The sequence below is a fragment of the Macaca mulatta genome, chromosome 4 (genome assembly GCF_049350105.2).
Source record: "Macaca mulatta isolate MMU2019108-1 chromosome 4, T2T-MMU8v2.0, whole genome shotgun sequence".
NCBI lineage: Eukaryota > Metazoa > Chordata > Mammalia > Primates > Cercopithecidae > Macaca > Macaca mulatta.
In genome coordinates this window covers 75,883,367-75,910,591 of record NC_133409.1, presented here as the reverse complement: position 1 = coordinate 75,910,591, position 27,225 = coordinate 75,883,367, and the positions used below count along the sequence as shown (strand labels likewise).

Genomic DNA, 27,225 nt, shown 5'->3' with positions numbered 1-27,225 from the left:
AACCCGGGAGGTGGAGGCTGCAGTGAGCTGAGATCGTGCCACTGCACTCCAGCTTGGGCAACAGAGTGAGACTTTGTCTCCAAAAAAAAAAAAAAAGGCCAAGATAAAGTAGTTTGAGAAACAGTTGCTGATGATAATTTAGAGAAAAGCCTGATGGCGTTCAGGTGGTCATCTGAGCATATCTGAACTTTGTGGCCCTACTGGAGGTGAAGTGAGGGTGGTAGCAGAGAAGCCACCATAGGATCAGACAGGACAATGACTTCGGTGTGCATGGAAGCTGGGTGTCTGTCTTGCCTTACTATGCCACTGCTTTCCTTAAATACTACAGTTTATCTTGTAGTCACAGAAGTTCCCAAAAAGGGGCACATCTATAAAATACTCCATCAAAACTCAAAAAATTTTGCAAAAGAAAGAAAATTAATTAATAATTTTCATGTCAACATTAGTAATTCTTCTGGAACATCAGAAAACCACTCAATCTACTCATAGAGTATGTTGTTGGTATCATCAACCCTATCTGAAATTAACCCTCCTAAACTTTTGTTTGATTCTAGAATCAAGTACAGGAAATATTTATTGCTATTTTAAAATTTTGACGCATTTTCAAAAATAATGAGACTTGCTTTATATACATTTTTAAATTTTCGGTTCTATGGAATTCCCCCACCTACAGGACTGAAATCAAGTGTGTACAAATCCTATTTAAAATATATTATTTTTCTCGGCCGGGCGCGGTGGCTCAAGCCTGTAATCCCAGCACTTTGGGAGGCCGAGGCGGGTGGATCACGAGGTCAGGAGATCGAGACTATCCTGGCTAACATGGTGAAACCCCGTCTCTACTAAAAATACAAAAAACTAGCCGGGCGAGGTGGCGGGCGCCTGTAGTCTCAGCTACTTGGGAGGCTGAGGTGGGAGAATGGCGTGAACCCGGGAGGCGGAGCTTGCAGTGAGCCGAGATCACGCCACTGCACTCCAGCCTGGGAGACACAGCGAGACTCCGTCTCAAAAAATAAAATAAAATAAAATAAAATAAAATAAAATAAAATAAAATAATAAAATAAAATATATTATTTTTCTCTAAAGTAATTCGGAAAGGAATCAGTGTTAGCAAAATAAGTTCAAAATAATGAGCCAAACATGGTGGCACACACTTGCAATCCCAGCTACTTGGGAAGCTGAGGTGGGAGAATTGTTTGGGCCTAGGAGTTCAAAGTCAGCCTGGGCAACATAGTGAAACCTCGTCTTAAATAACTAACTATCTCATCTATAGAGTTACAGATATAGATACATGTATACATATATACCTGCAAACATAATTGAAAAGGATAAGATTTTTAAAAAGATAAACGATAGTTCAGATTTTTAAAATATGTTGTATTATATTTGATTCACAGAATTTAGAGAAAAATATATAATTATTTAAAAGTTAGCCACGTGCGGTGGCTCACGCCTGTAATCCCAACACTTCGGGAGGCTGAGGCAGGTGGATCACGATGTCAGGAGATCGAGACCATCCTGGTTAACACAGTGAAAACCTGTCTCTACTAAAAATAGAAAAAATTAGCCGGGTGTGGTGGTGGGCGCCTGTAGTCTCAGCTACAGAGGAGGCTGAGGCAGAAGAATTGCTTGAACCCGGGAAGTGGAGCTTGCAGTGAGCCGACATCACGCCACTGCAGCCTGGGCTACAGAGTGAGACTCTGTCTCAAAACAAAATAAAATAAAATAAAAAATTCAAACAACTAGGGTGATAAAATAAACTGCACAACTCTCATGACACATGCTTACCTACATAACAAACTTGCACATGTACTCCTGAACTTAAACGTATTTAAAAAAGAGAAGAAAAGTTTTAACAAAAAAAAATTTAAAACAAAACTCAATTGCCTAAGTTTCTTATTATATGCTCCAAAAATAAGTCAAAACCGAACATCAAAATTTTTAAAATATTGTTTAGACAAAATTTTTTTCTAAGCATTTCAAGTCTATCAAACTAACCAGACACAGCAGGGCCTTCTTTTTCTATTATTTGCCTAGGAAGATTCATGAGATCATAACCAAACATAACTACTGCAAGAAACTGAGATCATAAAAACCTTCAACAGAAGCACTGAAAACAGAAACGTAGTGCATTCTCCACCCACCCCAGAAGTGCATCAACTGCACAGTAAGAGCCTGTGGTAAGACATTACTTATCTTGCTCTATGGCAAAGGTTCAGAAGCTCACAATAAAACTGCTGCTATGATGGATAGCTCTGTTAAAGATGTTTATCATTTATTTTCAATGTTGTCAGTCAAATATGTTCCATAATATCCCACTCTCATTTTTCCAAAGCTGCATTTTAGAAAAATTCAAGTTAAGGACATTTTGAGTACATGTAGAAAAAAACTTTGTATCTTTAAAATCTGAGGGCAAATGTGAAATCAGTAGCTGTGGGAGGCGGATTTTTAAGATGGTTCCTAAGACTCCCAGCCCCTGGTATACACACCCTACATAATGCCTGATGCTAAGTGTGAGGGGGGCGGGGTGTGGAGATGACAGATAACACTCCTGCGATTGTGTCACTTTATTGGGTAGAAGGGATTTTGCAGATGTAATTAAGGTCCCTAATCAGTTGACTTTGGTTTAATAAAAGAAGATATTCCTGGGTGGGTCTGACCTAATGAGGTGATCCCTGAAAAGAGGTGGGGGAGATTGAATGCAAATCTCCTCCTGCCTGCTGCAATGTTGTGGAGACAGCCACGGAACTGCAGGTCACCTCCAGAAACTCAGAAGGGTGCTGGGTTAGCATGCGGCATGATGGTGGGAACCTTAGAACTCCAGCCACAGGGAAGTAAATTCTGCCAATGAGTGAGGTTGGAAGAGGACCCCAAACCTCAGATGAGACCACAGCCCTGATAAAATACCTTATCTCAACTTCATGAGATCCTGAGTAGAGGACCCGGTTACTGGACTCTTAGCTACAGAAATTGTGAGACAATTAGGAAGAATAGTTTAAAGCTGCTGAATCTGCGGGTAATGTGTTACTCAGCAACAGAAAATTGATACATTTGAAACCTCACTTACCTTTCAAATCTCACCAGAGGAGATCTGTAAGAATTTTCAAATTTTCCTTTTTGTTAGATAAAATTAGCTTTCTATTGTTATCAAGAATATTATAATCAAATTTAAGGACAAAGAGGAGTTACTACAGTGAGCAGTAAAGGTTTGAAATTTAAGGTGATATTTACATTGATGTTTTCTTTTTAAAGCAAAAATTTTGAGTAGCTACTTCTAAAAGAGTACTTTGTACAAGTTCTACAGGTGAATTTAAATGACAAAGACAGAAACAACAAAAAAGATTACGTTACTGGAAAGAAGGAAAATCAAAGGCATAAAAATAAGATGGGCAGGCCAGGCACGGTGGCTCACACCTGTAATCCCAGCACTTTGGGAGGCCGAGGAGAGCAGATCACGAGGTCAGGAGATCGAGACCATCCTGGTGAACATGGTGAAACCCTGTCTCTACTAAAAATACAAAAAAAAAAATTAGCCGGGTGTGGTGGCGGGCGCCTGTCGTCCCAGCTACTCGGGAGGCTGGGGCAGGAGAATGGCATGAACCTTGCGGGGGCAGAGCTTGCAGTGAGCCAAGATTGTGCCACTGCACTCCAGTCTGGGAGACAGCAAGACTCCGTCTTAAAAAAATAAAAATAAAAATAAAAAAAATAAGATGGGCAGACTAATGATTATTCCCTAGTTAACCAATTAATGATCTGTATCTTTTCTACAGCAGTACATTATTGGAGACCTGGCTTGAAGTAGAAGGAAAGATAATTACTCATCATTTCTGAAGGGGGAAAAAAATGTAAATGGTCTCCTTGTCCCCAGAGGAGGCACTAAGCTCCACCCGAGGCACCTGCTGGCTTCAGTGGTGAAGTGGCTCCTCTCTGGAAAGCCCCCTACTTCCCAGCTGATGCCAGCTGAGGAGGATGCTTGCCAGTGGTGAGTTCTGTTCCCTCCTCTGCAGGTTTATGCTACGGGTTCCTCCAGTTCTAAAACTGAATGGAAAATGGACCCAAGTGATGCATCGGTGTGAAAAGAGACCCACCACTGGGGATGAGCGAGCTAGTAAAACGCTGTTGCAGAATGAGGTATGGCCGAGACGGCGGTGAACCATGGACAGGAGGGAGGTACGGGTGAATAGATATTTATGTGTTTTATGCTACAATAAAATGTATTATGTTTGCATCATTTTCAAAGATTTCTGCTTTAACCAATCTGATAATCACCCCCGTAACAGTGACATCTAGTAAGTGGGCCTAGGCTGTGGTTCTTTTGCCTTTCACAGCTCAGTGTGAACAACTGTTTCCACAAACCTTGCTCTTTAGGTAAGAACCACTTCCTCAGACATAGAACAAAAAGCCCCAGATAGGAAGCGAGGAGATGTGAGGTCTAGGTGGTTACTAGTCCTTCCATGAGCCTCACCTCCTACATTTATAACACAGGGATAATGGATTACATAATTTCTCATGTCCCTTGTAGCTCTAAATCCTATCACCAGATTTACATGTTTATTATAAAATAATATAAACACATTATTTCAAAAAACTGTAACTCACTACCATTTAAAAAACCAACTATTTAATTGGGCAGTAAGAACATTAAAAGATGCTAAGGAAATTGAAGACAGTTTGATGCTGCCTTGTGTTACAAATCTCAGTTTTAAGATACAGCATTTCCAAGTGGAAAAACCTAATCTAAGGCAAAGAATCACACAGCTTCCGGCCATCTACCTTCTTTTTTGTTTTTTTTGAGACAGAGTCTCACTCTGTGGCCCAAGCTGGAGTGCAATGGCACAATCTTGGCTCACTGCAACCTCTGCCTCCAGGGTTCAAGTGATTCTCCTGCCTCAGCCTTCCGTATAGCTGGGATTACAGGCACACACCACCACGGCTGGCTTTTTTTTTTTTTTCCAGTCGGATTTTCTATCTTGTTGCTCAGGCTGTAGCACAATGGCGCTGTCTTGGCTCACTGCAACCTCCGCCTCCCGGGTTCAAGCCATGCTTCTGCCTCAGCCTCCCAAATTGCTGGGATTACAGGCACGTGCCACCAGGCCTGGCTAATTTTGTATTTTTAGTAGAGACAGGGTTTCTCCAAGCTGGTCAGGCTGGTCTCGAACTCCCGACCTCCAGGTGATCCACCCATCTCAGCCTCCCAAAGTGCTGGGATTATAGGCATGAGCCACTGTGCCCGGCCTAATTTTGTGGGTTTTTTGTTTGTTTGTTTTTTATATTTTTAGTAGAGATGGGGTTTCACCATGTTGGCCAGGCTGGTCTTGAACTCCTGACCTCAGGTGATCCATCTGCCTTGGCCTCCTAAAGTGATGGGATTACAGTCATGAGCCACAGTGCCTGGCTCATCCACTTTCATAAAAGAAAAATTTCATGCTACCATAATAAATCAAACTTACAGAAAGGCTTGATAGGATATTACGTAAGCAACAAAAAGTCACAGACATGATTCTTTTCCTAATCACATAAAACAAAGCAAACCCCATTCAAACTAAGGTCCTTAAAGAAGGAATCATTTCTACGTTCAAGTGATAATAATTATAGCCAAGATTCAGGAACAAAGTTGCAGGACTGAATAATTGCCTAGTAGGAAGTTGAAATTATAAACTACTAGTATTAAAAAGATGTAGAAAAGTTAATAGTTTTGTATACTGCTCTGTTTATACTATTGACAAGAGAAACCAGTCAAGACAGCACATCCCCAAAGGGCTATTGCTATCTTCAGTATAATTAGCTTAAATTCTGCATGAAAGGCCAGGTGCAGTGGCTCACGCCTGTAATCCCAGAACTTTGGGAGGCCAAGATGGGCAGATCACCTGAGCTCAGGAGTTCAAGACCACTCTGGCAACATGGTGAAACCACGTCTTTACTAAAAATACAAAAAATTAGCCAGGCATGGTGGTAGGCCCCTGTAATCCCAGCTACTTGGGAGGCTGAGGCATGAGAATTACAGGAGCCCTGGAGGCGGAGATTGCAGTGGGCCGAGATCATGCCACTGCTCTCCAGCTTGGGCTACAGAGTGAGACTCTGTCTCAAAAAATAAAAAATAAAATAAAAATAAATAAATAAATAAATACAATAAAATAAATAATTCTGCATATTTTACACTGTTGTAACTCAGCCTGGTGAAAATTGCTCTTAGGGCTAGGTGTGGTGGCTCACACTTGTAATCTCAGCACTTTGGGAAGCTGAGGTGGGCGGATCACGAGGTCAGGAGATCGAGACAATACTGGCCAACATGGTGAAACCCTGTGTCTACTAAAAATACAAAAATTAGCTGGGCATGATGGCATGTGCCTGTAATCCCAGCTACTCGGGAGGCTGAGGCAGGAGAATCACTTAAACCAGACAGTCAGAAGTTGCAGTGAGCCGAGACTGCACCACTGCACTCCAGCCTGGTGACAGACCAAGACTCCATCTCAAAAAACAAACAGACAAACAAAAACTGCTCTTAGGTGCTGTTGTTTGGTATAGGTTGCTATGTTTATCCAATCTTTGTCCATTTCTTAAATTATTTGAAGCAAAGTGCATCTTTTCCTTTGTAACTTCTATTTTGCTTTACAAGATATTCTGTATAAGCAGCCTTTCAGATTATGCCTGTGTAAGTTCCAAGAGCCCACTTTGGAATTCCAAGGACACTGATTAAAATATCCATAAGGAAACTTCACTTTGTTTCACAAGGAATGTGCAAATAAAAGTGCCAATTATATTGGGGGAAAGTAATCAGCCCCAACAAAACTTATTTGAGTAGCATAGAGTGGCATCTGTCTACAGTTGACATCCAGTCCAACAGGCCGACTTGATTCCACACAGATCTATTACCATTCAATATCCTAGTTGAAAGCTATTCCCTGATCAATTCTTCTATATGAGATAAGTCACACGGGTTGAGAAGCTTGACTGTCTAGAGATAATTCAACAATACATTTCTTCATTTTACAAATATATATATATAAAACTTCTGCTACCCAACCTTTATTTTCATTTCTTCATCTACAAGACAAAACAGCACAATTGGAGACATTTTCCTACATCATTACTTCATAAAATACAATGTACCTGGAAGCCCACAATGTGTAGAAGGCTTCAGCCTTCAGTTTTTAACAGTCTTTTTCTGCAAACTGCTGTCCTGGCTGCATTTTCAAAATATTTACGTATTAATTAACTGGGCAAAACTAAAATAAAGCAAAACACATCTAATCATGTAAATAACCATACAAATTACAAGAGAATTTTAAATACTTTTATGAAATATGGATACAAACTAATATATCATGTGACAAAAGAAACAACATGAAAAGAAATACACCACTCTCCATAATTATTTTTGCATAAAAATATCAATACCTAAGTGTGTGGCGCATGAGGACTGTACCGACTGCCTCAGATCCTGTTACTCAAGAATCATCTGTATGCTCTCTAATTATATTTTTACATTCTCCTGGTATTATAAATATTCATCTTTTTTTTTTTTTTTTTTTTTTTTGCTTTCCTCTGCCTGCATTTATTGAAAGATACACACAGGCACAAGAAGTCTAGCATTCAAACATTCAAAAGATACAAAGTATAAAATTCAGAATTGTTGCATATTACATTTCAGTATAACCTAAAGTACAGTGTGAATTTAAGAGGTTACAGATTACAAATAGTCATCTAAAATAAAAACGATTCCTTTAACATTTTTTTTTTTTTGCTTAATATGAGAATCCATTGTAAATTCTTATTCCGATTATTATTTACTGAATTCTAAACTGCATTTTCCGTTAGCATTTAAATGGATAAAGGGAGCTGCCTGGAAGATCTAGTTTCGTTGTGCTCATTTCTATCTGCTGTTTTAGTTTAAGGCACATTTTCCTTTATTTCACTTTTCCACAAGCCATAAAAAAACTCATTTCTAATTCATCCGTTCGTTCAGCTTAACCTCTCTTCTCAGCAATTAAAGCACTCTGCGCATCCCTCATCTATCACACAGCCAGCTAAATAATGCATTGCGTCCCCCGCTCATCTTTTATCATCCCAAATGACAGGTATTAGCATATCTCCCCAGTCAATTACAGTGCAGCAGAATAATCACAGCATAATTGGGCGAAAGCCACTCTAATCACCAGCCCTGCAAATGCGCAGAATAAAAACTGAGTGGCAGTTCAGACAGGCCTTGCTCTTGTCCATGACTCTAGCCAACAAGCCTGGCAGATCTCCATTTCCTGCCTTTTAGAACTTATCCTTTAGGGAGGTCAACTTCTCTGTGCCTCCTATGTAAAAGGAAAGAATGCATACATATGTGAATGGGACATATTTACTGTGCGACACACATATACATGCATCTATTAATATTGTGCCTGTGATGTTTGCACATACTATTACACAGCACATCATAAACATTTCCACTGTCGATCAGAAAACAAAAAAAGTCATTTTATGAGTATGATGTCATTAGAAGTACTATTACAGGGTTCATATGAAGGTAAAACAAAAAAATTAACTTTTTAAATGAAGGTTATTTACTACCAAAATCGAAGCCCTCTAAGTGTCTACATGATAAAGAAATGCCTTCTGCAACATAAAACTCAGGATTTCTTCTTCCCAAATTATTCACTTATCACAAGTAACTTTTTATTTTTGAGATAAAAGTCTCGCTCTGTTGCCCAGGCTGGAGTGCAGTGGCGTGATCTCTGCTCACTACAACCTCCGCCTCCCGGGTTCAAGCAATTCTCCTGCCTCAGCCTCCTGAGTAGCTGCGATTACAGGCGCGCACCACCATGCCCAGCTAATTTTTGTATTTTTAGTAGAGACAGGGTTTCACCATGTTGGTTAGGCTGGTCTCAGGAAACTCCTGACCTCATGATCCACCTGCCTCGGCCTCCCAAAGTGCTGGGATTATAGGAGTGAGTCACCACATCCGGCCACAAGTAACATTTTTTAAATTGAATTATCTGTTGTTCTTCCTTGTGGGGGGACTGGGTCCAGGGGGCTTTATTTATGATACACAAGGTGAAGCTCCTTTGGCCCCTCCCACCCTTCTGGGCATCTGCGATGGAAATTGGGGGTGGAAGAGCCTCAGTGAGGTGGGGGCTGAATTGGGCAGGGACACCCCACAACTGAGAGTGTCTCTCTTCCTTATGCTGGGGCTGATGGTCCGGGGGGCCCTTACCCCTTGGAGGCCATGGCATTGTTACTCTTGGACTGCAGCAGCACTCAGTACATGTGTGAAAATCATGATGATATGAAGTGCAGGTTAACACATTAAGATGACTGAAGAAAAGACACTTATCCTTTTATAAGGAGATTAAAACTTAAATAAGACAAAAATAGGAATACAATGTGAGAAGCTTTAATATGTAATGTGAAGATTTAAAAAGAAATTCTAGAAATGTTTCGAAAATTTGTTTGAAATTAATTTTAGAATACTTCTTAAAATTTTATTGACTTTACCATGATATTTAATGTATAAGAGGCAATCTAAGCCTATATCCAATTCTCATTATAAATACTATGTATTCATTTGCTGTTCTGTTCTTCACAGCCCCTCTTCCTCAATGAGATACAAAAAAAAAATATTCTGAAAGGAAAATTTAATTTGTGGAACAGTGAAGGGAGGTTGAGACATTTCTTATAAAAATAGAAATGTACATGCTTCTTAAGAAATAGCCAATTAAATGCTTTAAACTGCCATGTGTAGCTAGGGGAAAACAACAGAAATTTCCTGTAGGACTTAACTTCCTCTATGCCAATTTCAAGGGCCAGTCCCGCCCTTCCCCTTCTCTTCTCTTCCGTACTTCTCTCCCGTTCCTCACACTGACCCCTCCTTTTCATATGGCCATCTAAGGCCACACCTACTGCAAGCAGAAACCTGCCCAGCTACCAAAGGTAGGTCACACCTGAGGAGCACTCTGGCCAGAGAGAGGGAAGGCTTCACCCCACCTTGGCCAGGGTCTAGAATCAGCCCAGGCAGAGTGGCCTTGCTGGGCAAAGTGAGCAGCAAATTAAGGCAGCAAGTCTTTTTTTTTCTCCAGACTGAGTCTTGCTCTGTCACCCAGGCTGAAGTGCAGTGGCATGATCTCAGCTCACTGCAACCTCCACCGCCTGGTTCAAGCGATTCTTGTGCCTCAGCCTCCTGAGTAGCTGGGATGACAGCCGCCCACCACCACGCCTGGCTGATTTTTGTATTTTTAGTAGAGATGGGGCTTTACCATGTTGGCTAGGCTGGTCTTGAACTCCTGACCTCAAGTGATCTGCCTGCCTCGGTCTCCCAAAGTATTGGGATTACAGGCGTGAGCCACTGCGCCTGGCCTCAAGGCAGCAAGTCTTGGTGACCTGGCACACTGGAACACAGAGCCACTGCAGGCTGCCTGGATGCTCTGCTGTGGCTGTGCACAGACGAATACATTACACACGGCAAAACTCTCTGCTCAGTGATTCCATTGTAATCAAGACACCAGCCAAATTCAGGAAAGCATGAGAACAGGCGACTATGACAACAAAGCAAACAAGACATGATATTTATTACTCTTATTATTTAGAACTTGTAATATTGTCAACCACAATTCTGTCAGACAACGTATTCCTTCAATACATAGGAACACACTAAGGCAATAATACATTATCAAAAGCCAACTGTTAAAAGACCAGAGTAAAAGCAGAATTTAGACAAAACAAATAGTCTCCCAGACTTTTTCTTGCTTCCAAACTTGTTATTTTAAGTTATAATGTGAAATGTTTTATTTGCATTATCACTTCCAGAGCTCTGCATGCATTTCTGTTGGCATATCTTTGCAAATGGACCCACAGGATGCATTACTTCGGTTGTAAAATGGTACTTTTATTGCTTATTTGGGAATATCTTTTACAAGTATTTATCAGTGATACATCTGTTATGCAAGTATTAATTCAACAGGTTTCTTAATCTAAATCTGATTTTTAAAAATCATCCCTGATATATTCTTTAATTCACATAAATGTTCTACTTGGCTTTAAGCATCTTCCAACATATTGGCTCTTTCAACACCAGCCACGTTGACATTCTCAACTGACTTGCAAAAATTGACATGGCTTGGGAAGAAGCCAAATTTAAGGCAGGAGGAGGGAAGGAGGAGGGCTTTCACCATCTGAAGAAACAGAATCTGCTTTAAAATTTGGCAGTGCAGACAACCTAAAACACATGCAATCAAAATCACCCCCATCTTCCCTGGGATATTTTCTTTGCTTCTTCCCAACAAAATCTCAAGTAGCTTGATGATTATTAATATGATCACAGTAACTGTATGCAAAGGAATTTTACAGGCAAGCCCCGAAACATGCCTCTAATTATATGTGCATGTCCCAAATGAACAGGTGTTTGAGGGTGGGGATAAGAGAATATATGCATTTTTATTATTACTAGAAAATTAAGTCCTCAAAAACTAGTGCCAAAATAATGTCCCCAGAGAAAATGGGAGTCAATCAAACTCCAAATTATACAAGTAAATAAGCTTGCTTCCAGCATAACTCCTTGCTCTCTTGAAAAGACCACTTTTCAGACACATAGCACGTGAGGCCATGTTTAATTCCTAATGTGTTTTTACAAAAATGAACAGAATCTGACAAAGGCAGGCATGAACGATACTAAATTATGGGCCCCTCCACTGACCATATCTTCACCACCACTAGGGCAGGGCAAACATTTCTGCACAGTGTACTTAGTAGATCTTGGGACAGCCGCCATGCTGTCAATGAATCTATCTAAACACTCTGCCATCTACCATCACCTGACAGAATACTTGGTCCGGAAGAAATGGAGTTCCTACTACACTAAGAACTCCCTTGATCATAATACACTACTTCTGATTTTGCATATAATGCCAAAACATACTCTGGAAACATCATACCTTCTTTGCTGGGCTTTGTGGCTTACTGGGTACGCTCACGTCCTCCACAAACATCTTGTGATCACCTAGTACTTCACAGAGTGTGCTCACACCCATTCCAATTGGAATAAACTACTTCTAAAGAAAAATACTGTTTTCACTATTTTTTTTTTGAGATGGAGTCTCGCTCTGTCGCCCAGGCTGGAGTGCAGTGGCCGGATCTCAGCTCACTGCAAGCTCCGCCTCCCGGGTTTACGCCATTCTCCTGCCTCAGCCTCCCGAGTAGCTGGGACTACAGGGACCCGCCACCTCGCCTGGCTAGTTTTTTGTATTTTTTAGTAGAGACGGGGTTTCACCGTGTTAGCCAGGATGGTCTCGATCTCCTGACCTCGTGATCTGCCCGTCTCAGCCTCCCAAGGTGCTGGCATTACAGGCTTGAGCCACCGCACCCGGCCGATTTTCACTATTGAAAGTTGATCTAAAATGATATTAGAGTCCTAGTACAGTGGGTTGAACCATATGAAATTGCCAACATTACACCATTTTTTGAGCTGTGAAATGTCAATTCTGTAAGATGTAACCTAATATAGAGTTCCTAAACTTGAGAGGACTGATTTAAAAACAACAGCAACACAGACATTGCTGGAATTTTTTAATGAAGTACACAGGCCTGGGAAGCAGCAACTTCTAGTTGAGCTTTACCACTAGACAGTGACTAAAATAAGTCACTTTCCCTCCCTCAGCCTTCTTCATTGTGAAAAAAAGAAATTGGAAAAATCTTAGGTTACATTTTCTCTTTGAGAAAATGATGAAAAATAACTGGCCAAGGCAGCTCTAAAGGAAATTAGGAAAGAAGATTAAAGGTGGCAGAAAATAAAAATCCTGTATTTTATCTTTCTTTTAAAATTTTTTGCCTGGCTTCACTTAATGAAAGGATTTGTTTGTGGACAACAACACAACGACAAAATTCTGTTTTTCTCAAGACAACGAGAATACCTTAGTCTACGAAACATCAGCAGGAAGAAATGGAAGAATAATAAATGGTAAAACAGTTGCACTTTGGATGAATACAGGAGGCCTGTTAGCATTAAGGACCTGCAGAATTTTAGGGCTGGAAAGAAATTTAATGATGTCTAGAAATCAATTCTCCAACCTTACAATGGGACTTACAGTAGAATATGGGTGTGTTCAACTCCCAGTCAAGTAGTCTTAATCGTAAAATGGCAGGAAAAAATTCCTATACCATATTTAATCCAAAGCCAGACATCAGGTGAGACCGCTAACAGCTCTCAAGTAACTTCTCATTGGCCACTAAAGGCCTTTCATTAACAGGGCTCTACCCTGCCTCTTCACTGCATATGCTTTGGCCTCATAGTCTTCTGTCTTTTCTGAGTTTTAGACTTGTGTATTCCTCTAAAGACAGAATTGAAAAAAAAAGCTAAAATATCCCTTCAAAAGATAATTAAACCTAACAAAGAAAACTGCATCAAAATATTACAGTAAATATACATAAAGTATTTCCCCAAAATCGTTTCCAAATAAAAATAAAGCAAATTTGTTTTAAACTCAAACATGTAACTGTTTGAACTACCAGCAGATGGCAGAAGCAGAGGCTGGGAAATTTTCTAACAAAAGAAGAGAAGAGCTCAATATGGATTCCTGGATTCCCACATCCGGGAGAACTTAAGATCCTTGAGGTCCTAGAGAAACACTGCCGATTCCTCTCCCCACACCCCCTTGAATCTTTCTTTTAGAGGAAATAGTAAATTTTTTGCTTTAACAGTATGTATTCTATAATTTTAATTTTGAGTCAATATTGAAACAGTATGGAATAAACTTGGTCCTCTACTGCTCTCAAGGTTTTGAATAGATTTTAATTAAATAAAAAAGATTAAAATGTAAAAATAAATCATATTATGAAAAGTAATATGAGTTCATACGATCATGAGTTCAAAAAAACTGTTTGCTAGTTTTGTTTCAATGACATTGGTTATCTTAAATATACTTCCACCTAAGTTAAAGTCACCCTCACTCAGAGAGTTAGCCAAGTAAATTCACTAGAAAACACGTCCCACTAAGGGTGGAGCTTGTAGTGAGCCAAGATCGATCGCGCCACTGTACTCCAGCCTGGGCGACAGAGCGAGAGACTGTCTCCAAATATATATATATATATATATATGCTAAATGTTTTTAAACAGAAGATTAGTATATGTTTTCATGTGGTTACACTCATAAAAGAAAGAACTATTTTATTGGGTAGAATCTTACAATGCAAAATTAAACATTCTAAATCCAAAATAATATATTGGTAGCCTGGGGACACATCTTAGGCAAATCAATGAATTAATGACCCCTTATAAATGTCACTCTAGAAGGATGCCAAATTTCATAACCCTGTTTAAAACTTTTCTATTCTCAAGATCTAATGAAACTTGTCAACTTTATAATAGTTTCTATTTCTTTCCTAAGCAGAACATCCCCTCTGCTTTATAGCACTTTACCCAAACAGCAAATTCCTTCTGTTTTCTCCTATCTTTTCAAATCCCTAGTTTTTAAATCAATTTTTTAAATGACTGTTCTAATTGTGAAATGTGTTATGCTAAAAGCTGTCTGTATATACATACTTGGAACCTGTATTTTCTAGACCAGCTCTGGCAACAGAACTCATTGTTAAGATGGACGGCTCTCTCTATGCACTATGGCAGTGTGGCAGCCACCAGCAACATGTAATTGTTGAGATGTGGCCGGTGCAACTGAAGAAATGCTATTTGAATTTGATTTAGCTTTAAATACTTTAAATAGCCACACATGGCTGGTGACTGCCGCACTGGATAGCACACCTCTACAGAACCAAAATGAGCAATGAGAAATGATTAAAGCTGGAAAAATGTAACAAAAGACACAGAGTCAGAAACGACTAAAAACAAATGGACTTTTAACACAATTCAAACGGGAGCCCTCTAAGTTAGGCGGATCAGAAAAAGAAGCTACAAGTGAACCTCCCGCTTTTTCCTAAGGGTCATTATTTGGTTATTGAGCCAGGAGACCCATTCAGACATGGGCTGCCATTGTATTTTTTTCTGTTTCCTCCTTAGCCAGTATGATAAATCCTATAGTTATAGACTGCATCATTTTGTTTATATGAGGGAAGTGAAATATAGATATTTTCATAATGATCAGACGTCAAAAGACAGAAAGCAGCTCAAATTTGATTTAAGTCACTGTCAAATATGATTCCCAGGCTATGTATTTTCCACAATTGAAAATACCTTATTTTAAAATGACAAAATAAATTTTTCCACTTTTATTCTATTTGCAATTATATTTACGGGTGACTAATCCTTCAATTTCCTTAAGTCAAACTGGAATGACATTCCATTTTGTAGAATACAATAAATAGATTCAATTAAGACAATTAAACACCAGAAAAGCATACAATTATATCCAAAGTTTGCATCTCTTCTTGGATTGTTCCCTGACATCAGATCATTCCAAAAGTTGTGTCTACAATGTAAGATCTGTGGAAGCAAGGACTTACTATTCTTACCACTGCATCCCTAGTACTTGACAAATAACATGTATATCCCATAGCTATTTGTTTGAATGGAAAGCAGTGGAAAGAAGTAGAATGATATGAATGAATATAACTGCAGAACTTGATTAATGAACATATTTAAGATAAGCCAGGTTAAAAGGAACCAACTAGTTTCTGATGCCAGCCATACTCACTCAATAGCTTTAACAAACATTAACAATGAATATGTCTTCCTTCAGGTGGGCATTACAGAGCTTAAATAGGAAATGCCAAGCTCACATATTAGCCCAGATAACGGGAGAATCGGCGAAGAAATCCCAGAATAGAGAAGAACACAGTAGGGACATGTTAATATCACACATTTTATGCTCTTAGCAATGATAATTGTTAACACTATCAGTAAAACTCAGATAATCATCAGTACTTATTCACTGTTTACCATGTGAAAGTCAATATGGATATAAAAAGATGAAAAAAATGGATTTTCTAAGCTTACCATATTACGGGGGGAAATGCCACATAACGGAATTGGGCTAGGCCATATCATGCTGTCTCCCAAATACAAAAGAACACAAAAACAAGTTGGTAGCTGAGAAATTCCAAGTGAGTCCTAAAGGCAGTGAGAACTGTTGAGCTCTGAGGATGGCACTCAGAAGGCTCCAATGCTGAGACAAATCATAGAAGAGAGAGGTTAGAATGGAGCCTGGAGGGAAAGCAGGATTTTGAAATGCAGAAAGAGGAAGAGTAAGCATTTTAGGGGAAAGGCAAGGTGGAGATTAGGCTGGAGGGAAGCTAAGGGCAGCAAAGGGCATGGGATATTTAAGGGACTATGTTAGTTAGGGGTTGGAAGACCAGTTTGAATGCTGATGTTATTTTTCTCTAAGATATCTAATCAACCAAAATACAGGTAAAAAGTAATACAAGTCTAGGATTTACTTTAACATCTTATATTCAGATACTTTAGCTTAGACCTTTCTCTTTTATAGTAATAAATTTTAGGTGCCTAAAACAAATATTAAAAATTATCAGCAAAGAGGATTAAAGTTAAGTGTAGCCTTAGTGCGGTGGCTCATGCCTGTAATCCCAGCATTTTGGGAGGCTGAGGCGGGCAGATCACTCGAGGTCAGGAGTTCGAGACCAGCCTGGCCAACATGGTAAAAACCCATCTCTACTAAAAATACAAAAAACTTAGCTGGGCGTCGTGGCGCAGGCCTGTAATCCCAGCTACTCAGGAGGCTGAGGCAGGAGAATCACTTGAATCTGGAAGGTGCAGGCTGCAATGAGCGGAGATCACGCTACTGTACTCCAGGCTGGGTGACACAGTGAGACTCTGTCTCAAGAGAAAAGGAGTGGAGGGCTCCTGTGATCTTGTGGGGCCCAATGATAGCGTAAATTGCATCGTTTTTCTTTTTCTCATTCTTTTTGAGAGCAATACAATATGCTTCCCCTTGATTATCCTCGTAATTCATTTTCAACTGACCTCTCCATGTGTATTTTTAATAGTTTATATCAAATATTATTAAGAGTCATAAAATTCAGAGTTTTCTTCTCCAAAAGAACATGCCAGCCAAAACACCCTATCAAAATATTTTTGATTTTCTGGATTCTGATGTCCATTTAAAACTGGAAGACAGGTATAGCAAATGAATAAACTGGTAATACATATTTCTGTCCCTCCATCTTTCAAAGGGAAAAGTCTTTAAAAATTATTTTGATAACCAAATTACGTTATTGTCAACTAGGCAAGCACTAAGAATTTACCCCAGGAAATACACTGTATTGAACAAGAGATACATGTTTTCATCTTTGTCATAGCTTTATGCATAATTCACTCGTTCGGCAGGATATTTAAGAATATACCCTGGAGGAGGAGGGGAAGATGTAACGTGGGGTGTTAGTGATATTATGTAGCAGAGAGGAGAATCTAGGATGAAGCCCTGAACAAATGCATTACTGCCTGTCTGTGAAGAGGAAGACGAGTCTGAGAAATTGAGGCCAGACCTGTAGGAGGCGAATCAACAAAACACTGCTGAGGAAGCCACAGGAAGAGTGTGTGCCAAGGAAGAAGTCCATTAGGTCAAACGCACAAGGAGGCAGGCACAGGGCAAGCAGTGGACTGCTCTGCTAGATTTGGGTGTGTCATTAGGGACCTTAGTAAGAGGAGTTGAGTGGGGCAGAGGTGACGGTGGCTAAGAAGATGGGGAGTAAAGAGTGAGAGGCAGGTACAGGGTACCCCCTATCAGTTCCATCAGTTCTCAGGACATTCAGAAAACAGACAAGGTGCTGGGGCTGACCTTGTTGATGCAAATCCCAGTTCTGTTATTGATCGGTTGTGTGAACTTGAGCAAGTTCTAAACTCTGAGTTCCTGTTTCCTCACCTAATACTGGGGATAACAACAGTGTCCACATCTCATATGAGAGTGGATTAAATAAAAACGTGCTTTTCTCTAATTCTGGACTTAGCTACCTAATCAAAACACGAAAAACATTCACAGTCATGAAATTTTGAAGTAACTTATTAGATTAATAAGATTTCCTAAGAAATTTATTAAGAAGTTTATTAATAAGTTATGTTTACATGTTGTTTTAATGACTCCGGGCTAATTTACATACTCCTTTCTTGTTTACACCCCTTACTATAATTTTCTATACTACTATATGTTAGAATCCATAAGCAACAAGTCAATGTTTTAGTCTTTTCCCTATATTTAGTAATATAATCACATATGTACACATATAAATGCTTAGCTGATATATCATCCCATTATCACCAGCAGCTTTAGTTAGTTCATTAATGATATACAAGGCACAGTGATCCTATAAAAAGAACCAACCCATGTTGGTGGCTGCTGGGACTTCTGATTTATTTTTCTATAGAATTATAAGCTTTATAATATATTCAAATCATGATCAAAGCTGAAAATAAGAATAGTGGTCTACAGTTTGCAGAACTTTACCAATAAAGGCATATATTCACCCATTTTTTATTTTGAAGCACTTCTATTCACCTCAAATTCTTGTTCCATTATAAATAGATATAATTTAAAAATAATTATCTTAATTATACCTGTATAGAAACAAACTCAAGAAAATAAAAGTTACTTAAATTCAGAGGAAAAAAACTAACACCACTGGAAAACAGCAGAAGTGCTTGTTTACTATACTGTGAAACAGTTTCAGCATTCCAAATTCTAAGTTACCTTTAAATGAGATAAGCCTAACAAAACAATGAATCTCTATTTGTGCAAAATTAAGATGTAAGAAGTAGGAGAACACAGACACTTGCCATTTGACTAGATGAAAAAGTTACTCTAGAATCAACCCTAATAGTCATGACAGTTTTGCAGGACCACACACTGGTTGCCCTGGGTTGTAGTTTCACCACACGCACATACAAAAATAAGTCGTTCGCACTGCTGGGTCCCAACGTGTACACTCATTTTCCAGTAAGACTGACAAATTTGTGCTAAATCAATATTAAGCTTGTAAATTTAATTCTGCTTAAGAGAAGGCAAAGCATACAAGTATAAAGAAGTAGTAGAAAAAAAGTACAGAAAGATAAAGGCTCATTAAAGATCATCACTAAAAGGAGCGGCGACACACATGGGACACACACGCCATCCCGTAGGCTCAGAAGTGCTCTGTGCATTTGCCAAGAGGGTAGCATGTGTTACCACAGTGACTCAGACACTTGAGTTACCTTTCCCAGTGGTATAAAAACAGGAAGAAATACCAACTGTGAATGCGTTTAAAAACCTGACCAATGCTGAATACCTAGACCTTCATGAAACAAGGTAATTTTGGTCGGGCACAGTGGCTCACGCCTGTGATCCCAGCACTTTGGGAGGCTGAGGCGGGCGGATCATGAGGTCAAGAGATGGAGACTATCCTGGCCAACATGGTGAAATCCCGTGTCTACTAAGAATTCAAAAATTAGGTGGGCGTAGCGGCACACGCCTGTAGTCCCAGCTACTCAGGAGGCTGAGGCAGGAGAATTGCATGAACCCGGAAGGTGGAGGTTGCAGTGAGCTGAGATCACGCCACTGCACTCCAGCCTGGCGACAAAGCGAGACTCCGTCTCAAAAAAAAAAAAAAAAGAAAAAAAGAAAAAGAAATAAGGTAATTTTTGGAATTCAAAAATATACTTGCCGAATTCCAGATAATGAAGCAGTAAAATGTCAAATTTCCCATTTTTAATTAGATGTATAAACACTTTGGTATAGATCAGCAAAAGCTAAAAGCATCTCTTATTGTGAAAGTCACTGGATTGTTGAAAAAAATTTTCACTGTTGTTTCAACATATTAAATTTAATGCTATGAGATCAGAAGCCGTGGCTAACACCTGTAATCCCAACACTACTCTTTGGGAGTCCAAGACCAGGGATCACTTGAGGCGAGGAGTTCAAGACCAGCCTGGGCAACATAGTTAGACCCAAATTTTTATAAAAAATTAGCCAGGCATGCTGGCACATGGCCAGCGGGAGCACTGCTTGAGCCTGGGAGGTTGGGGCTGTGATGAGCCATGATCATGCCGCTGCACTCTAGCCTGGGCAACAGAGTGAGACCCAGTCTCAAAAAAAAAAGTTAAAGCTACAAAAGGAATCTGTTAGGTTGGCCACAGAACAAACGCGGAGCCTTCACACAGCAGGACGGACTATGAGGGCTGCTGGCTACACTAATCTTCTATAATATTGCTGCATATTCAGTAAGTATGAAGGATTATGAAAATGAGCTCATAAGAACTGACCCTACAGGTTTATTAAAAATGCACTGAATATTCCACATGCATGCTGGGCATTAAATAAAAACTGAAAAATTCACAAGACAACCACATGTTAAATACTGTAAATAACACTGAGTTAGGTTCTATTTAGAATTAATAATTTCTTTTAGTAATTTTTGGCAAATACAGAAACAAAAAATGTATTAGGGTTATAAACTTGCGTTTTATCAAGTATTTGTAAAGTATTAATTTAATTTTCTTCATATATATTTAAGGAAGTAAAATCTTGCTACATTTGTAACCTCAGAAATTTTGCTTTTGGTAGTATTACAGTGTCATCTTACCTGTCATTACTGCACAACTGGTAGACTGGGCTTTTAAAATGTCAAGCACATAGGATGAAAAATGGTAAAAAGAAAAAATACATAAATAATCCAATTTGGTTTCAAGCCAAAGATGTAACACATGGAAGAGTCACGTGAGGGTCGTCACCAATACCTGGTGTTCTGTAACAGTTTCTACCAACCTTCCTATTCTCCCAAACTGACTTCCAAAGTAACTGATGGCACCTACCCTATACTTCTACACCTCTATAAGAAAATGGAATCAGAGTTCTCTAATAAGTGTCTCCCAATTTACTCAAAATTTAACAAATTTAAAAAGCATCAACAAATATGTACAAAAGGTAAGTAATCTGATCGACAATTCAGGTCTGGAAGATTGTAATTTTTAAAAATCTGTAATTCTTCCTCTTGTGTTCTCTATCCCAGAGTGACACCATACAGTCCCTGGACTCATCTTGGGCTCCTGTCTTTTCCTACTCTGCACACCCCAGCAGGCACCAGACCCTGCATACTGAGGTCCCAGTCCTCTTCCCTCTGATACTCCTTCTACTATGCCAGCTCAGGCCTGTGTTTGCTTTTACCGGGTTTATTCAATTGCTTTTGACTGGTCTCTGGTTTAATCCATCCTCCAAAAAGTGGCCAAAGTCATCTGTCTAAATTGCAAATCTGACCACTACCTGGCTTAAAATCTTTTAATAGTTTACCATTTTCTACAGGAGAAAAATATCTTTAACCTGTCCAGTCTCAGATCTTGCTACACGGGCAGAACTTAACTATTTTTAGCTTCCTCTGATATTTTTCATGGTGGCTGTTCTACCTGAAAATAGCTCTCATTTCTCCTGCCCTCCTTTCTTGCCTCAATATAACCCAAGCCCTCAAAACTCAGCCCAGGGATCCACCTCCTAGAAAGCCTTGCCACTCTCCACTCCACCTGACTCGCAGCCTCTGGCATGTTTCTTGCATGGATACAGCCACCCTGTGGGATGATTTATCTGCTTATAGGCTTAGATCTGTCAACTGGTCATGAGGTCCTCGCGGGAAGGAGCTAGGTTTTCAATCTGGTTGTAACTGGACTGTAGGGGTTCTGTCTGAAGCAGGGATGTTTATAAATCAATGAATAACACTGGAGCTCTGAACTAAATACAGCACTCTGATAACATCTTACAATTCAGTGCCCCTAAACTGGGGCAAAATTTAAGTAAATCTTGTGCTATGCTGAATTGAAATTTAAAAGTGAATTACTACTAAATGAAACTCTTATTTTCCTGTACTGTTTCTCATATTCTCCACAACAAAGAAGGTAACGAAAACACTACCACAGTCTAATCTTAATCACAATAAGATAAATCTTAAACTTGTGAAGATTTTTAAACCTCAGTACTTTGATTAAAAAAAAAGTAAGTCCTCTCTTGTTGAGCCTTCAAGATCCACCTAGGAGGAACTGACAAAACCTCTACAAGGAACTACATCAGACTACACACCTTGAGTCCAAAGGCTGTATCCTCCGAGGCCAAGACTTCAACCTGAAATCATAAGGAAAAACATAATTTAGGCACTATCAAAAACCTCTTTGAGTCTAGCCACAGAAACCAGACACAGGCATGGCCTAGAATGGAGAGTTCTGAGAAAACTGGCATTCAATTTGTCAGTTGTCAAGAAAGAGAGATCTGTGAGTATCTTCCAGAGCTGGGTTGAAATCCCAGTCACCGTCTGGGTTTCAGTTTTATAAGACGGCGGGAGCTCCTATCAAACGAATCCATCTGCCATCATGTGGACGTACTGGTTGAAGTTCCTCAAAAACAATCCAGGAAGTGAGTAGAATCATCCTTCTCACCTCAATCACATGATGCATATGCCTTTTGATCTTTTACTGACAGACAGTGAGGGGAAGCTGCCTTTTGTGGAGCAACCTCACTATGCATATGTGCTACCAGTAGATTCTTGTCCTGCTCAGATCAGAGTGGGCAGCGCTGGGTCTCTGGAATGTTGCAGAGCAAGAGCTCCTGAAAGCAATACTCTGGAAAAGGCAGGCAGAGTCTAAGCAACAAGTTGTGAAATGATGGCAAAACTTCAAGACTGCCTGTCAGTCTCATGCATTAGAAGACAGAGCTCATTAACATGAATTTTAAAAACCTGCGAGGAACAAGACGTGTATTGATAATTACTGTTTTTTAAACAAAATTATTCAGTGTAGTGTGTAAAGCTTTTAACTTTGACTATTGCAAAGTACCAATACACAATGCAAAAGAACAAGGAAAGAAGGCAACAGAACACATCTGAGTATTTTTAAAGAGGAAGACTGGGTGGGCAGGCAGTATCAGACTGCAACAGGCTTCACTGTCAGCTTTAAACCTTTTAAAATTAGGCACGTGTGGCAGGTGTTTAAGTAGAAGGCATATAGGCCTATCTAATGTATCCTGCTATAAAACAAAATTGGATTCTTCCCTTGTGGAAAGAAAATATAGAAAGGAAGACCATGACAATAAGACTTTCATCCAGTATGAAAGTAAAAGGCTCAAAAAAAGAAACAAGGAAGCAAATTGTCTTCTCCAACTGCTTCACTGAAAGCCAGGCTCACTGACCATCCCCTGGCACTGACAGAGGCTGGTGCAGAAAGCAAAAGAAAGATACTACCATTAGGGATGGAGATGAGCAGCCTCGTTTTCATAGAAAACCATATGTTGCTGATACCAAATATGATTTTAGGCTAAAGACTGAAATGTTGGATCAATTAAAGTAGAAAAAATCATTTTAAGTTTCACCGACAGCATTTCTGTTTACAGTTTAATTTTCAACGCTGTTAGGTTTAGAAACAAGGCCTTATTATCTACTTTTCATTTAAGAAAAGGAAAAAAGATTACATGTTTGAATTTCCCAAGCCCTGACTTTCACAATGCTAGATTACTAACCTCAACCATTTTTAAAATTAAAACCTCTAATCAACATTGGAGACTTTAAAGGAAAGGTGCAAACAGGAAATTTGCTGAATCTTAAATATTGTGAACATCATATGACATTTGCTTGTGAAGTACACATATAGATCATATCTGCATACCTCACCCTTGATGTGCTATTTTTAACACACATAGAATTATTTTAAAAATATATTACAGTTTAACTTTGCAAAAAAAAAAATCTTCAGAGTGTGAGTTCTGCATATTTTATCATATTATAATAAGTCAATGTAACAAGAAAATTCAATAGCAAATAGAGCTGTATTTAAAGATAAGGCTTTAATATATTTGACAACTTGAGGTGAGAGCAAGTCAAAGCTTTCGTGTGAAAATTTAGAACTCTCCCTGTGGCTATTTCAGCAGACAGACAGTGACAGACCTTGGGGGTGGGAGGAGGGAGCCAGATCTCACCAGGGCACCCTTCACCCCAGATTCTATCTCCAGCAGGGCTGGCGGAGTTGTTTTGAAACTCTTAATACACCTTTAAAAAATTTAATTATAGCAACTCTACAAAAGTATTTGTTTTGTTCAAAAGCACTGTTGTTTAAATACATATGTACCCTAGTTCAAGTAGCCTTTACATCCTCTGTTTCTGTAAGATTTTAATATCAGCAACTACAGAAAATCAGCTGATTTTAAAAACATGAGATTATCCTCAATTTAATACAAAGGGAATATCAATGTCATACAAGGTTTTCACATTGGGTCTAAAGAGCATTTTTACCTAAGTTGGAAGGAATCCCCCTCTAGTGGGAGCAAAGGAGTATTTCAACTTTCACACTTGATTTCCAGGTAGTAGTCATAAAAGTTACCGGCCGAAATCAGCTAAGCTTTTTTTGTTCCTTTTGTCATAAATTTGAACAACAACAACAAAAAAGTCAATAACTATATTTCATAAGCCAAAATCACCTATCATTCTTATTCATAAACTAGAAGTAGATCTGTTCTAGTGCTAATCCGATTAAAACAAGAACATACAACTGAAAAACTCTGGTAAATTCTCAATGGAAAAGACTGGATACTGTACTGGGAAGACACAGCATTGATGTTAAAATATCAATTCTTTGCCTATAATCTGCATTTATCTGCTCTAATCTCAAAAAAACCATCACTCATTCATAATACACACTTTCCAGATATTTATTAAGTGCAATGTTTTGTGCTTAACGTCATAAGAAAATCAAAGTGATGAGTTTAGCTTAGGTATAACTGAGTGAAATGTATTTAAGTATCCATTACACAGTCAAAAATAAATTCTAATTCAGAAATGAAAAGATAAGATTATTCATGGTGTCATTTTTCTTTTTAAACTTTGATGTGGGGAGACTTAAAATTAGCAGTAAGAAAAAAAGTCACAGGTTTAATCAAATGTAAAATCAGGACATAATAGCCAACGTTCTCCTCCTCCACACAGATGCTGTAACAAATGCAGAGACAAATTTGAATACTCTGATGAGACCCATGTTTCACTTCAATGGGAGAGAGAACTTTTTAAGGATTCCTGAAGTACAGAGGTGTGAAGGGGCAGGTTTAAGACAACAAAGTAGAAACTTCCTAAAGCCAAAGACAAGGCCCTTTCCATTAACTCACACTTATTTCAAATGTTACAATCAACATTTTATAACACAAGTGCCTAAAAGGATTCCATTTGTAGAGAACCTCTAAGAGCTTTGTGAAAGTTCAATCTGTAAAGTTCAGCAGCAGCTAAGCCATTTACAGTCCTCACTCTCCTAAAGCACAAAAACCTTCAATTGACATCTCTTTCCCAATTACCCTACGCCCCCCCTCCACCAAAAATAACACAAATCACCTTAATTTCCAATCATTCCAGTAAGAAAATTGGGAAAACGAGAATTCATGAATTTGGAAGTAAAACTGGCTGTACTTTCCTTTCTCTTTCACTTTCAAAGTCCTTTTTATGTTCATAATGTAAAGCACTCATTGAAAACAGAGTATACTAATTCTAGCAGCATTATCATTAAAATAAAGCAATGCCAAAACTATGCTGCAATTTATTTTTCTTAGATAGTTCTAAAATCAGTATCACTGTCACAAAAAGAGGAACTAAAGTGAGAAATAATGCCCATTTATAACAATGTGTAACGAACCGTACTCATAACTAAAGGAATACAAATAAAGTCATATTGTACTAAAGATTAAACATCGTGATAATTACAACATATACACAGGTTTGGGTAATTATTCAAATCATAGCCTTGCACTGCTGGTGAAAATATATACTGGAATAAAATACAATTGGCAGTATCAATCAAAATGCACATGTATACGATTACGTATTAACCCCAACAATTCCACTGATCCTGAAGTATAAAAATAAAGATTTAAAACGATGTTTACTGGAGTTGTTTGTAACAGTGAAAAGTGAACATAACGAAATTTTCATTGCCAAGTGAGTTAAGTTTATAGTAAATTAGTGTATAGCTGAACACAGAAGACTATGCTTCAATTACAAAGATTGAGGTAAATCCGTGTGCAGATAAGAAAAGATTTCCAGGATAGTCTATTAAGTAAGAAGAATGGAAAGGGTGTGCACAGTAAGCTACCATCAGTTTTTTAAAAAAAGGTGGGGGTGAGTCATATACTTGATGTACTTAGAACGTTTTTGGACAGAAATGGAAGAAACACATCAGTGTAAGAACTTTCCCCAACAACTACATGTGCTTCTTATTCAATTAAAAGTAATTAGTTTAAAAAAAGTCAATAACATTATCCATTGTTCCATGTCAATTAATAATCATAGAAATGTGAATAAACATCTTATCTTTCAAGGTGGCAAAAATTAAAAATACAGTGGTCCAGGTTTATGCGTACACCTAGGTTCTTCAACATCTACGGTGGGCCAGCAGCTAAGAACAGCCTGCCCAGAAAACAGTCTTCCACTACATATCAACATCCTCAAACATACTCATACCCATTTATCCAGCAATCACGCCACTAGAAAGAGCTATCTTAAGGTTACAGTTTGTGATCTACCGTTTATATATTAAGCATGTGCACTACATTATTTAAAATAACATTAGAAAAAAATGTACAAATATGGGAGATGGTTAAAGTATGGTATATTCACCTGATAGAGCATTAATAATCATGAAAAATTCAGGTTTTAAGAGATATTTTGTAACATGGGAAAATGCTCATAACTGTGTTCAATGTAAAGAAATCAAAAACAAGAAATTTGACATTTTAAATATTCAAATGTATCCATTTGTTTTCCCCAAGTTTCTAGAGTTTGTGCCATGCTGGAAAATGTCTTCCTCATTGAGGTATTTTAAAAAATATTCATTTTGGGCCAGGCGTGGTGGCTTACAGCTGTAATCCTAGCACTTTGGGAGGCTGAGGTGGGAGGATCACCTGAGGTCAAGAGTTCAAGACCAGCCTGGCCAACATGGTGAAACCCTGTCTCTATTAAAGATACAAAAATTAGCCGGGCGTGGTGGCGCATGCAGGTAGTCCCAGCTACCTGGGAGGCTGAGGCTGAGGCAGGAGAACTGCTAGAACCAGGGAGGTGGAGGTTGCTGCAAGATCGCACCATTGCACTCCAGTCTAGGCAACAGAGTGAGTCGCCATCTCAAAAAAAAAAAAATTTCATTTGTTTTCTTTTAATATATTTGATTTTATTTTTTTACATTTAAATATTTGATCAAACTGTAATTTATTGTGAAATAACAAGAGGAGGGGGTGACTCAATTTTAGTTTTCCATTTGAATAACTGTGATGAAGAATATTCCATTATTTTTTCTAGTGATTATAGATATCG

General features: G+C 38.8%; 1 protein-coding gene across 23 annotated transcripts in view; it reads right to left on the bottom strand.

The window, feature by feature from the left end:
- The window catches only part of ARID1B (AT-rich interaction domain 1B), a 448,289-nt gene that overhangs the window by 156,880 nt on the left and 264,184 nt on the right, over positions 1-27,225 (bottom strand). For 14 of the 23 annotated variants that reach the window (XR_013416263.1, XR_013416264.1, XR_013416265.1 and 11 more), the window contains exon 5: positions 21,975-22,016. The exons of the other annotated variants lie outside the window; for them this stretch is intronic. Coding sequence is in view for 11 of the 14 variants with exons in the window: in XM_028847283.2 (XP_028703116.2) it covers positions 21,975-22,016 (42 nt within the window). In the remaining 3 variants the exon portion in view is untranslated. The remainder of the gene's footprint in view (positions 1-21,974; positions 22,017-27,225) is intronic. 23 annotated transcript variants of the gene reach the window in all.